General features: G+C 46.2%; 1 protein-coding gene across 7 annotated transcripts in view; it reads left to right on the top strand.

The window, feature by feature from the left end:
* The window catches only part of LOC138567600 (uncharacterized), a 1,191,853-nt gene that overhangs the window by 978,093 nt on the left and 201,251 nt on the right, over positions 1-12,509 (top strand). For all 7 annotated transcript variants that reach the window (XM_069645994.1, XM_069645989.1, XM_069645987.1 and 4 more), the window contains one exon: positions 8,766-8,922. In XM_069645994.1, the coding sequence (XP_069502095.1) occupies positions 8,766-8,922 (157 nt within the window). The remainder of the gene's footprint in view (positions 1-8,765; positions 8,923-12,509) is intronic.

Raw genomic sequence — 12,509 nt, 5'->3', positions numbered from 1 at the left:
TCAGGGATCAAAGGCAACGGGTATCTGTTTTTAACAGTGATTTGGTTCAGGGCGCGGTAATCTATACAAGTTCTAAGGTCTCCTTCCTTTTTCGGAACGAAGAACAAAGCCGAAGAAGCTGGGGATCTTGAAGGACGGATAAACCTGTTAGCTAGGTATTGGTCCAGATATTGTCTGAGGTGGAGATTCTCTGGCTCGGTGAGGGCATAAATCCTACTGCAAGGAGGAGTAGATCCGGGTATCAGGTCTATTTGACAGTCGTAAGACCTATGAGGAGGCAGGGAGTTAACTTGGTCCTTCTGAAAGACGTCTTGGAATTCCTGGTATTCAGGAGGTAGTTGGGGAACCTCAGAAGAGATTGCTACCAGTGAAACGTCGGGCCGAGGATAACAAGTGGGGGTACATTCAGGAAACTGAACCGTCTTTGCTCGCCAATCGATCTGAGGATTGTGCTTCTCTAACCAAGGAATTCCTAGAATGATCTGGAACTGAGGGGCCTTGATCACATCGAACATGATTTTCTCCCGGTGTCCATCTTGGCTCACTAACGTCACTTCCTGGGTGGTGTGAGTTACTGGTCCGGAGGCTATCTCCGTGCCATCCACTGTAGTAATGACGTCTTTTACTGCCTTAGGACAAAGAGGTAGATTCATCCTTGATACCATTTCACGGTCCACATAATTGCCGATTGCTCCGCTGTCGATGTAAGCTTCAATTGCATGCAAACGATCCGGACGTTCAGGGCTAATGAGGACCATAGGCACCACGAAATGCGAGGTCACAGAACAGATTTTAACGCTCGGCAAGAGGACCTCTACACTTTTCGGGCTAGGTCGTTTCCCTGCTCAGAATTTGTGGTACAGGTAACTGCAGCTCCTACAGCCTTCTTGGCTGGTTTCACTGGACAGTCTCGAAGAAAGTGCCTCGAGTTTCCGCAATAGAGGCATAATTGCAGCTGTCTTCTCCTTTCTCGCTCTTTTTGGGTTAATGGTCCTTTCATGCCCCCTATTTGCATGGGTTCCACGGTGTCAACTCCCCTAGCTAAGGTCTGCGGTTTGGAAAACACTCGGGTATCAAATTTGGAACGATCAGCCTTCCTGTTCTGTAATCTGTTGTCCATTTGAACAACTAGGTCAATATAGTCTGAGCAGTCTTGTGGAGGATTCACAACTTGAGCTAACACATCCTTGAGCTCTCCACGCAGGCCTCTGTAGAAAAGCGTAATTCTCTTATCCTCAGGCCATTGAGTTTCCACTATAAGTCTGTTGAATGATGCGATGTAAGTCAAAAGGTCTTGATTACCCTGTCGTAACGAAAGGAGTTCATTGTCCAAGGCCTGCCCTTGTGAATGTCTTGCGAACAGTTTCTCCATGCTGGACTGGAAAGCCTGGAAATTATGAAGAACCGGATCATCCTGAGTGACTAAAGGGATCGACCAATCTGCGGCACTGCCACTGAGATAAGAAAGCACGAAGGCCACCTTGGCCTGATCTGTTGGGAAGGCTGCTGGCCTACATAAGAAGTGTAAGCGGCACTGGTTAATGAACACTGCAAATCTCTTTGGGTCACCAGAAAAGCGTTCGGGCAGAGCCAAGGGCACATTACTGGGTAGATTGATTTGCACTGGGTTTGTGGAGGATGCTGAAGGATAGTTTCCTCCTGAAGCGGGCAGAGGTGTTTGTCCTGCCTGCGTTTGTAGCAATTGCCTAGCGAGCTCATCTGTTCGCTCCTTGGATATAATCAGCTCTCTTCTTAGAGCGTTTGTTTCCTGACGAGCTGCATGTATTTCTGCTTTTAGTCCCCCAAGTAACTGGGCCAATTGATCGGTATCTGAGGTTTCCATTGCGCCTGGGTAGGAGTTTTTCGGTGGCTTCGCGTTCTGTAACGCTCACCTGATTCCCCCGGAGGCGCTGGTCTTGGCAGGGTGGTAACTGTATCTTGAAAAGTGAAGTGCAGGACTCAATTGGCTTCCGGCGCTGGGCCTCTTCGCACTGTGTGTCTAACTCGAAGAGTAAGATGTCTGCAGGTGAAAGAATATGGGGTTAATGACCTGGGATTGTCGGGAGTCTCTCTCTCTCCCCCTCTCACTTTTCCGTGGAGCCCCAAGGTCAAAGTGCTCACCTTAGATAGGTGAATGCTGGACTCTCCATCTGCATCTGGTGCAGGGTGCCGCTACCAGTTCCTTCACTGGGTTGAAACGTAGGCCTCTTGACTTCAGAGGATTGCTAACCGTTGTTAACTGCACGAACGGTGAGTTTCCGGGCACCTTGAATGTCCTTACAGTCTTTAGGTGCGTGGGCACGTTAGTATGGAATAGGGCTCTGTATAATGTTCTTTTCAAATGGTGCCTTTTGTCTTGCAGGGCTCTTGAGGCGGAAGATGGTGGTTTGAAGAGAGCCGGAGTTCGAACCAGCGCATAGGAATGAATCGCTTGGGAGTGCGTAAGTAAGTGCCTGTTGCCTGCTTTCGAAATGCACTCCAACTGTCTCTTTTCTTTTGCGATGGCGCGTGAGTAAATAGCCTGCCTAATGTCTCTCCTTTTCTCTTTCAGGTGCAGGAATGCAGCGTTGAAGAAAACCGGAATTCGAGGGGTGCCGGTAAGTAAATTCCCCACTGGAATAATTATGCTTTTGTCTTCACAGGCTTTTATAATGGCAGAGGAGCAGCGCGAAGAGTTGGTAACTGCCGATGGATCAGGTGAGGAAAGCGCTGCGAGTGAAGGTTGCTGTGCTAACCTGTTGTTTCTTTGTCTTTGCAGGTGCTTCTGAAGGCTGGATACAAGAGAGGTAAGCTTTTGTTCTCACAGGTTCAGGATCGGAAGAATGAAGACTGGCACCGACACGGTGAGTGTTCTGCTGCAGATGCAGAATAACGCGAAGCACGTTGCATCAATCGGGTGTGGTTTAAATAGCCTTGGAGTGATGAGGCGTCTTCCTCCACTGCCTCGCCCAGGAAAGAAAAGAGTTCCTGTTCTAGAAGAGTTCCTGTGTTGTATCCAGGGAGTGGAGCCTGCCCCACCCAGGTAAGAAACTAGTCCCGGCTCGTAGAGGATTCCCATATGGCTGGTAAGTAAGCAGCATGGTCTGCTGCAGGTAAGTCCACCCAAGCATCTTTATACATGTTATGAGCCCGGCGCTTCCAGTGCCGGGACCAGTGATTTTGATGAGCCTGGTGCCACCGGCGCCAGGACAGGGTCCAAAAGGTCCCAATAGGGACCGGCTGGTGCCTAGGATGAAGGTTAGAGGCCTGCTTCCAAGGACGTTGGGCTGGTCCTAGCCCCTAGGAAGCAGTGATCATGACAGCGGTGAGGGGGGGGCACCTGCTGTCGTCCCTCTCGTGATCCAGCAGGGACACTTTACTACAGCAACTCTCCTACTATTGCCTCACTTCCTTGGGGCTTGCGGCAATGTCATCCACCCAAGCAGCGGCAACTGGCTTCTCTCAGTCTTGGGGCTTAGTTATGCTGTGCATAATGGCCTTCCCTTCTGTGCCGGCTCCCCACTGCGCCAGGGACTATGCGGCTGTGTGCGCAATTGCCTGAGGAGGCAGAGTGGTCCGCCTGTTTTTCTTGCTCACTCCAATGGCCTGCGCCACCCCCTGTGGTCATCAGTAGGAGCCTGTGCTGGGGCTGAAATTATGGGATCCCTCTGAGGTTTGTGGTGGCTCTCCCCGGCCTCTATTCTGTGGGAGGTCAATTGCCTCTGTCAAGACCTCTAAAGGTTGGTTTCTTAACAGGTCTGGCCACCATTTTGCAGACCCACTATCGCCATTTGCCTCACAGTCCTAGTCTGAGGTTGGCAGGTGTTTTGCTAGTGCTTGCAGCGGGACTACACCCAGCGTGTATTGCCCCCCCTCTGCTCCATTGACCTGTGTTTACTTCTTCACCTTGCCTTATAGTCCTCCAGCGCAGTAGTATTCCGGTTGCACCTCTGCACTGCTCACAATTTCCTTGGTCCTGGTCCTGGTCTTCCATGTGCCCCTGTGCTGTTAATCCCAGCACTGCTTCAGCTCCGTAATCACTGCCAGCTTGCTCTCACTATCTCCCCTCATTTCCTTACGCGGCCTTCGCATGTCTTTGCAACATTCTGTCCACAATATCTTGGAATATCAATGGGCTTGTTGCAACATTGTCTACCGGCTCCCAGTATTCGCCGCCCCGTTGTATGTCCTCATTGTATTCGCTGCGTGCCTCTGAGGAAGAAGCTTCCTCTGGGTCCATGCTCTGTCCTTGGCTGACCGCTCAATGTCTCGGACTATCTACGCCCAACCCCTGTGTGCCCCCTCAGATTTTCCTTTAAGCCGTCTCTTCGCCCTCTCTGCTCCCAGGCTCCCGTTGCTGCCAGAGCCGTACCGCGTTGCGCGATCACTGATCCTCGTTTTGTATTCCGTTCTGGGCTTCAGTCCACTTCCAATCGTACCGCACACCGCAGCCCATCTGCAGCTGCCTATCTCCACTCCCAATCCCTTTGTATGCATCGGGCCGCCATCTTTTTTCTTTCCATTCGCGGGTGGCTGCGATTCTAAAGAACGATTCTGCTTAGATCTTTGAAGTGATTCATTCCAAATTCACTACGGGCTGGCAGCACAGCTTCATGGATCTGCATGTTTCTTTTGCTCAATCGTGGGCATCAATTAATGTATCTTCTGCTAGGATCGTTCCAGGATCAGCAGGAGCTTCTTAAGAAACACGTCCTATCCCATGGCCTTGTAGCCACACCCTCTCATCTGCATAGTTAGTGTAGGTGACACCCAGAAGGTCTAAGTCATCAAACAATGGTTTGGTAAACACATTATACACCGTAGGCGATACACAGGATCCTTGCGGGCCTCTGCATGTTATGGGGATTAGATCAGCTGCTGCCGATGGTGAGAAAACTCATGGATTTGTTATTCAAGAAGGATTGGATCCATGCTGTTGGTTCTGTGGAAAAATGAGCCGCTGTTTATAAAGGTTTACAAAGCACCTTGTGTTCAACCAGATCAAAAGCGGCTGACAGATCTAATAGGAGTAAGAGGGCAGGTTTCCCTTTGTCTTTCACATTGTCAATCCGGTTCTTCAGGTGAATTAGAGCTGTTTCTGTAACATGTTTGGGTCTGCAGCCAGATTGTCAAAGTTCTAGTAGATTGTTGGTCTCTAAATACGATTGTGTCTGGATATAGGCTGCTTTATCAATGATATTCATTAGAAAGGGGACTGTTATAATAGGTCTATAATTTGTAGGGATGTTAGGGTCCACGGAAGGTTTCTTTAAAAGTGGGGTACCCATGAGTTTTTCCGGTTAGTGGGGACAGTGCATGTACGGAAGGATGACTTGATTAGAGTGGTGATGAAGGGGGCTAGTTCACTAGCAGCTTCTTTGATTGTAGATGCCGGGCAAGTATCTCCCTGGCATCTGGAAGTTTTGAGTGAGGCTATAATATTTTCAATTTCTAGGGTGGACACTTGGGTACATTTAAATCGCTGTAGAGGTTTAGGAGGGTTAGGACAGGATTTCAAGATGTTTACTTGAGTCGGAAGATTACGTTTTTTTGTAGCTATTTTATTTTGGAGAAGAGAGATCTTGTTAACTAATTCCTCTAGGATCCACCAAGTTTTGTCCTTATTGCAATTGTCTGTTGGAGGGGTGGGAGATTCCAGTTCTCTTAAGATGACAGAGTTCCCTAGTACTAGAGCTGGCTTTATGAATCCTATCGTTATAGATGTCGCGATTAGCTAGAAGAATTTCTGCTTTGTAGTTGGCTATGATTTTAAGTAGGTTATCTTTGTTGGCTGAGGTAGGGTTATTTTTCCAAGTGGTTTCCCATTTCCATTTTTCATTCCACAGGGCTTTAAGTTGGGTGTAAATCAGGTGTGATTTTGGTTTGCCTTAGAGCTGTGATTTTGTCTAAGGCTAGGGTGATAGTATTGTTGTGAAGTTCCACAAATACTGCCGGATTGGAGGAAGCAGGTAGGGGATTTAGTATGGGTCGGAGAAGGGGCCTAAGTTTGTCCACTTTGATGTTCCATTTGTTTCTAGTAGGAATAAGTGGAGCTATACGTGTTTTCTATTAGGGAAGTGCACAATCTTGGATAGCAAAGGTGAGTAGAAGATGGTCAGTCCAAGGGTACGGTTCAATAGAGGTTATAGTTGTTTCACAGTTGAGGTCAGCTACCCAGTCTATGGTTCTTCCTTTTTCATCCGTAGGGTGAAGAACTCTTTGTGTAAGGCCTAATTCAGCCAGGGAGTTCTCCAGAGCCAAGGCAGTTTGATAATTAAGATTGTTGAATCCAAGATTAAAATCTCCTAATATTAGGATTTGCGAAGACCGTTTAGTATTAGTGGATAGAAGGGTGATATATCTTCCTCAAAGGAACCGATGGGTCCAGGAGGTCTGTAGATCAAGTGCGCCATTATAGTGCGCGAGTTGGTGAGAGGGAGTTTAACCGTCAGCAATTCGCATGACATGACAGCGGAATGTGTGGCGATTCTAAGTCCCAGGATAGATTTGTGGATTTTAGGTAAGGCTTTCTTCAGACCCTGTGGTTGGCTATTTGTGGTAAGTAGGCCAGAAGGTATTGTGTACGCTTTACCTAATCTAGAGCCAAGTCTAGCATTTGTGACTGATGTAAGGCATGGGAGGTTAGGCACCAGTATAGGGGAGACACTCTTGAGTCGCTAGGGTGGTGGCTAGTCTACTGAAAGATTCTCCTAGTGGGTTAACATCATGGTTATTGTGGTTATTAAAGGCGTTAGATTCTTGCAGAGGTTTGGTGGCTCTGATAGGTGTAGGTATGGCCAAAGGCTTCAAGGGGGGGCAGGAATAAGGTAGGCTTAATCCAGTCCGTAATGTTCAATGGTGGAAGGAATTTGGTAGGCTTAATGTAGCTGGCGCTGTTGGCTTGACTTGACATGGTGAAAAGTCCTCTGTTTGTTTGGATCAGCTTCTTGGTAAGTGAGTGCTGGGTCTTGGGTTGACAGGTGACCTGTGGTCCATGCAGAGAGCGGGAGGGGCAGCTTGATTGCGCAAACCAGAATCCAGTGCTGGAGTGAAGTTCAGAGGTCTGATCCTGGTGGCAGGACGACACAGGGCGTGGGGGCGAAGGAAACCCGAAGCCCACTGAACTCTGCTGAGTTCAGGAAAGGTGGAGGTCTCGAGAAGCCAGAGAAGTTCAGGAACTTTGAGCAAGGGAGAGACGGAGCTGCCACAGATGCAGCATATCTGCATTCACCAGCTACAACGCTGAAGTCATGTCAGTCGAAGACAGGAGGAACTGCAGCATAAGACCCGAGCAAGAAGCCTTCGACATCACGGTTCCACAGCAAACAGAGAAGCAACGTTCTCCCCACCCAGAGCATTGCCGCCAGGGAACCGGGGACATGGCAGACAGCAGGAGGAGAGCGGTGAGGCACCGAAATACCCTGTGAGGCGATGACAGCAATACAAAGGCCAGACGGACCAAGACAGCAAATATCTCACGCAGGGCTGAGCCAGCATATACCCCATGAAGGGGTGAGAGCAATTCTAAAGTCAGAAGGCCTGAAAAGCCAGGTGGCCCATGCCAGACGCATCCACCCCTTGCCCCACGAGAGAGTGAATGCAGTATGAAAGTCAGATGGCCTGAGAGACTGAATAGCCTATTGTGGGCGGAACTACTGAATACCCCGCAAGGGGAGTAGAGCACTACGAAAGCCAAACAGCCGGAGAAGCCACATAATCCACAACGGGCTGAGAAACCAGGTACCACACGGAGAGGTGAGAACAGTGCCAAGCTGAGAGCGGCTAAGAGATACAATCACTGAGAAGAGTCTGAAACACCCTGGAGGGGTGAACAAGAAACTGATTCTAAACAAAAGTCCAGAGCCTAGTCTGCAAAACAAGTAGCAGGTTTACAGGGCCAGTTACTCCATTTGAGGAATTAACTCACAAGGACATTTGTGTAGGGGTTTGGAATCCCCTTCTCCAGAACAACAAAAAGGATAAAGGACTTATTTTAAACTGTACCAACAGGCCGAAGCAGAAAAAGAGAGCACCGAGGCACAAATTTGTAGCGGTCAGGAACCAGCCATCAAAAGCCAAGACAAGTAATATTTTCCTAGGCTAAGTTTGTGTCTCCTTTGTTTTTGTGGTAGGGTTAGATACTAAAATAGATTATGTTCGGATAGAGGACTGGGTTTGTGTAAGACATCCTCACAGGCACGACTTTTATTCATTTTTTTAAGTGCAGGGAATACCATCATCATAGTTGAAGAGACGGGTCAGGCATTCTTTCATTTAATAAAACTGACAAGTTAGAACAATATCTTCTTGTCCATCTCCTTATCTAACTGGACACATGGTACACAAAAAGCATGAAACAGTTTGCAATAAAATGCCTGCTGGATAACTAGAAGGCTGCAGGGTAAATGGGGAGGTTCTTGAAACAAGGGATAAAGTGGACAAATGAAAGTGGAGAAAATGAGAAAAGAGCAGATACAAACCTTTTTATAGTAGACCCTGGTAAAAAAAAGTCACTTTTCTTTTGGTGAGGTGCTGTGGTGCCAAAAAAACATTGTGTGATAGCAATATGGTGCATGCCCTGGGTGGGCTGGTACCGCAGCTGATCTGCATAATTACTTTTTTGGCATTGGTGTGGTCAAGCACCCCAGGGGTATGTCTGTGGCTTGTAATCTATTAGTGACCTGTCCGATACCTGCCACAAACCCGCTAATGTATTGTTCCCATGAGCCACTGAGAATTTATAGTGGAGTAGTTATGTTAATTGTGGTGTCTCCTCTTCCTTTTAGGTCTGCATTTGGTGCATCTGGTGCTCCCAAGTAGGCACACAATCACAGACACAGGACTATCCTTTCTCTGCCATTTGCAGGGACTGTTGGAGCTGGACCTGACGGATTACAGTCACATTTCTGATGAGGGGGTGCAGCACCTGGCCCACCTGAAAAGGTTAGTGAGGATGAAGAGATGTGAGCAGAGATAGCTCTTTTATGCTAATGACGAAAGAATATCAATAATTTCAGAAAGAAATGTACTTCTCTTTCAAATCAAACTACACATCTGTTAGAAGGTGTATGAAGGAGAGGGCCATTGTTGCATAATATATAACTCATCAAAAGTAAACAAACTGAATTTTGAGAATCTTGAGAATGTTTGTAACTTTGAGGTCCTTCAACCCAATTTTCAATTAAAAAAATGAGGGAAAACCTTTCTGAAAATTTCCACATTCAAATTGGGGCAGGACTACAAATGGCAATTTCAATTAAAAATAAAAAGCAAACCGGGTGTTGTGAATCATGTTTTTGGGTGGAATGCTTGGGTTATCCTACCCCAGAACCAAACTAAATCAATCACTTAAAAAAGGGAATAATTGATTGCAATAAGAAGTTTCTCAGCAAGTTAACAAAGAATTGTATTTCAGATATAATGCCAAAATAAGGAAAAACAAAACCCCTCAAAGGCAAGTGCCCAATAAAAGAAAATCCCTCAGAGAAACCAAATGAGTTTCAGAAACCAAATGAGAATCAAAAGTAAACAAACTGAATTTTGAGAATCTTGAGAATGTTTGTAACTTTGAGTTCCTTCAACCCAATTTTCAATTAAAAAAATGAGGGAAAACCTTTCTGAAAATGTCCACATTCAAATTGGGGCAGGACTACAAATGGCAATTTCAATTAAAAATAAAAAGCAAACCGGGTGTTGTGAATCATGTTTTTGGGTGGAATGCTTGGGTTATCCTACCTCAGAACCAAACTAAATCAATCACTTAAAAAGGGAATAATTGATTGCTATAAGAAGTTTCTCAGCAAGTTAACAAAGAATTGTATTTCAGATATAATGCCAAAATAAGGAAAAACAAAACCCCTCAAAGGCAAGTGCCCAATAAAAGAAAATCCCTCAGAGAAACCAAATGAAGCCCCTTGGAAATTAACCACGCAAACGTCTTAACTAATAGCTGTGATAACAACCTCACTCCTCACTGAAATCAGGACTACCATGACATTCCCTCCTCAGTTTTACTATGGGTTAGTCCCCTCCCTCCGACTACCTCTACTCTCTTCTGACTCTCACACTCCTTCTCTGCTTGTTCTCCCATGTTTTGCTCTCTAATACATTACGTTTGTGCACCCTCCACTCACATCTGATTCCAACTGCAATTCTAATCCTAGCTGTGCCTTGCATCTTTTTTTGAAAGTCAAATTTGGCTGTGCCTTGTGTTAAGGATTTCAATCAGGCGATACACACCTTGGTCTCGGCCTAGTATGCAGCGCACAAATGAAATGCTTATCTTTTTATTTTGATTCAATATTGAGATGGTACTCCACTCATATCACACACCCTTTTCAAATACCCCGGATCACAATGGACCATGAACCAGGCTGATTGGTAAAATACAATATTTATTTATTTGAAAATTACAAGAAATCATACACTTTTTAATATGGGGCAGCAATCACCAATGGGGTGATAACAATGAGAAGGTGAGCAATGCTCTAGGTTTAACTCACTAGTGGAACATATGCACAGCACAGCAGAATAGGAGCATTTTTGGTTTCGGTAAGGTAGCACTTAGGTTAGAATGTCCCCCTGCAATGTTCCCTCACCCACAAATAATCAATTCTGAGTGGATAAACAGAAGCCGCGGGTAATCAGGAATGACAAATAGGAAACAGAATTCAAATCTGACTTTCCCTCCCCAAATAAGAGAGAAAAACAGATGTTAAACACCTTGCATTGTTGGAAAATGACACTCTGAAATGGACAAATGAAAAATGAATGTGTGTGAAAAACCTTGAAGCAAATATAATTCCTCACTAAAGCCACAATGCAATTACACTAACAATCACAAAGCATGGATTACCAAAAGCAAACAGTTCAAAAATGAGTGGCAGGGCTAAAACAGATTGTAGCAAAATGACACGTTGGAAACTTTGCAAATTTTGCAATTCCCCCCTGAAATTACCCAAACGGTTTTTAATTTAAAAAACGGGTGAAATACACGGATTTAGAGTGCGGTTTTTTGATTGGGGTGTAGCTATAGATCACAGTTACTATATGGAAGCGACATTGAGTCTCTAGCTGATAAATTGAGTGAGTTATGCAAGATAAAGTGAGGTTTGTTTTTAGGCAAATAGAGTAGTGAAAAAGAAGAATCGGTTTTAAAATTGAAAGGAAAATCTTACTTAAACTGGACTTAATGTCTAAGAAAAGAGGAGCGCCTCCCGTGAATATCAAAAGTTATGCTGCAGTTGTAACCCTTCACACAGTGTACCCCTTTTCTTAAGGGAAAATGAATTTATTTAGACACACTATCGCTAATGACTTAGGATCTATGCAAGACAGACATGAAGAGAAACGTGGCACTAACACTAGAAATCAAGGGCAGAGTTGCAAGAATGATTGTGACAGTTTGAACAAGGTATAAGGATAGGGTGACTTAGAGAGTGGGATGAGGACAAAGACAAGAAAGTATATAGGTTTAGATGGGGTGGCAATTGATACTCAGAGTCTGTAACGCTCACCTGGTTCCCACGGAGGCGCGGCGTCGAAGGCGCAGAACACTGAAGATGGACAGGAAGGGCCCCTCTATTCTGGCTTCCCTGGCTCGTTGGATACCCTCCTGTGCGTGAAAAGGGAGTATTACCAACTGTGGAACAATGCTCAAGCCTCCCACTCCCTTCCAACCCTCCACGATACCTCCTCCACGATTCCCCGTCATGCCTCACCTTAGGGTTTGGAAGGATGAGCTCTCCATCCTGCTTCTGATGCAGGGGCGCCTTGAAACCCAGTTACTTCACTGGATTGAGGATTGATGGGAGTTCAGGTAAGCTTGACTGTTCAGGTAAGGCGCTGTAAAAGTTCTGTTCAAAAGTTCAAGCTTAATAATAATGTTCATTGTCTAATTGCAGCAAGCGCTAATGCTTATGTCTTTTTCCCCTTAGGGGCCGGGGTTCGGAGTGCCGGAGATATGGCGCCGACTCGAAGTGAAACAGTTCTGGATGAGCGCTCAGGTAATGTCTTTGCATTCGCTCATTCAATGTCTTTGTCTTTTTTCCCCATAGGGGCCGGGGTCCGGAGATGCCAGGAAGCGGCAGGACCCGAAATGCAGTGGGAATAATCCAACAGGTAAGACTTAAAAGGAAACTGAGCTTTCCTTATTCCTTTTCTCCCTCTCACCTTTGTTCTTGTCTTTTTTCCTCTAGGCGCCGGGGCCTAGCTGAATCCGGAAGATCGCTGCTGAAGATGGAAGCGCCTTGCAAAGGTGAGTAAAATGCAGCGCTGCAGCGATCGAAACGAAATGCCTTTAAAATGATGTCTTCCTTTTCAGGGCCGTTGGAGAAATGACTCCGGGATGCAGATTTAGCAGGTAAGGGCTTTTCTTCTCCTATTCTCTTCCTTTCTTCCCTTGCAGGTGTTCCAGGGTGCTGGCAGGCGTGGCTGAAGTCAGGATGCAGGAGCTGACAAGGTGAGCGTCCAGCTGCTAGGTGCAGAACAACGCGAAGCATGTGTGGCTGTTCGGGTGGGGTTTAAATAGC

The sequence above is a fragment of the Ambystoma mexicanum genome, chromosome 2p, assembly GCF_040938575.1.
Source record: "Ambystoma mexicanum isolate Mex_15411 chromosome 2p, UKY_AmexF1_1, whole genome shotgun sequence".
NCBI classification, from domain to species: Eukaryota; Metazoa; Chordata; class Amphibia; order Caudata; family Ambystomatidae; genus Ambystoma; species Ambystoma mexicanum.
Note: the sequence above shows the minus strand (reverse complement) of the source record. Positions and strands in the feature narration are given on the sequence as shown.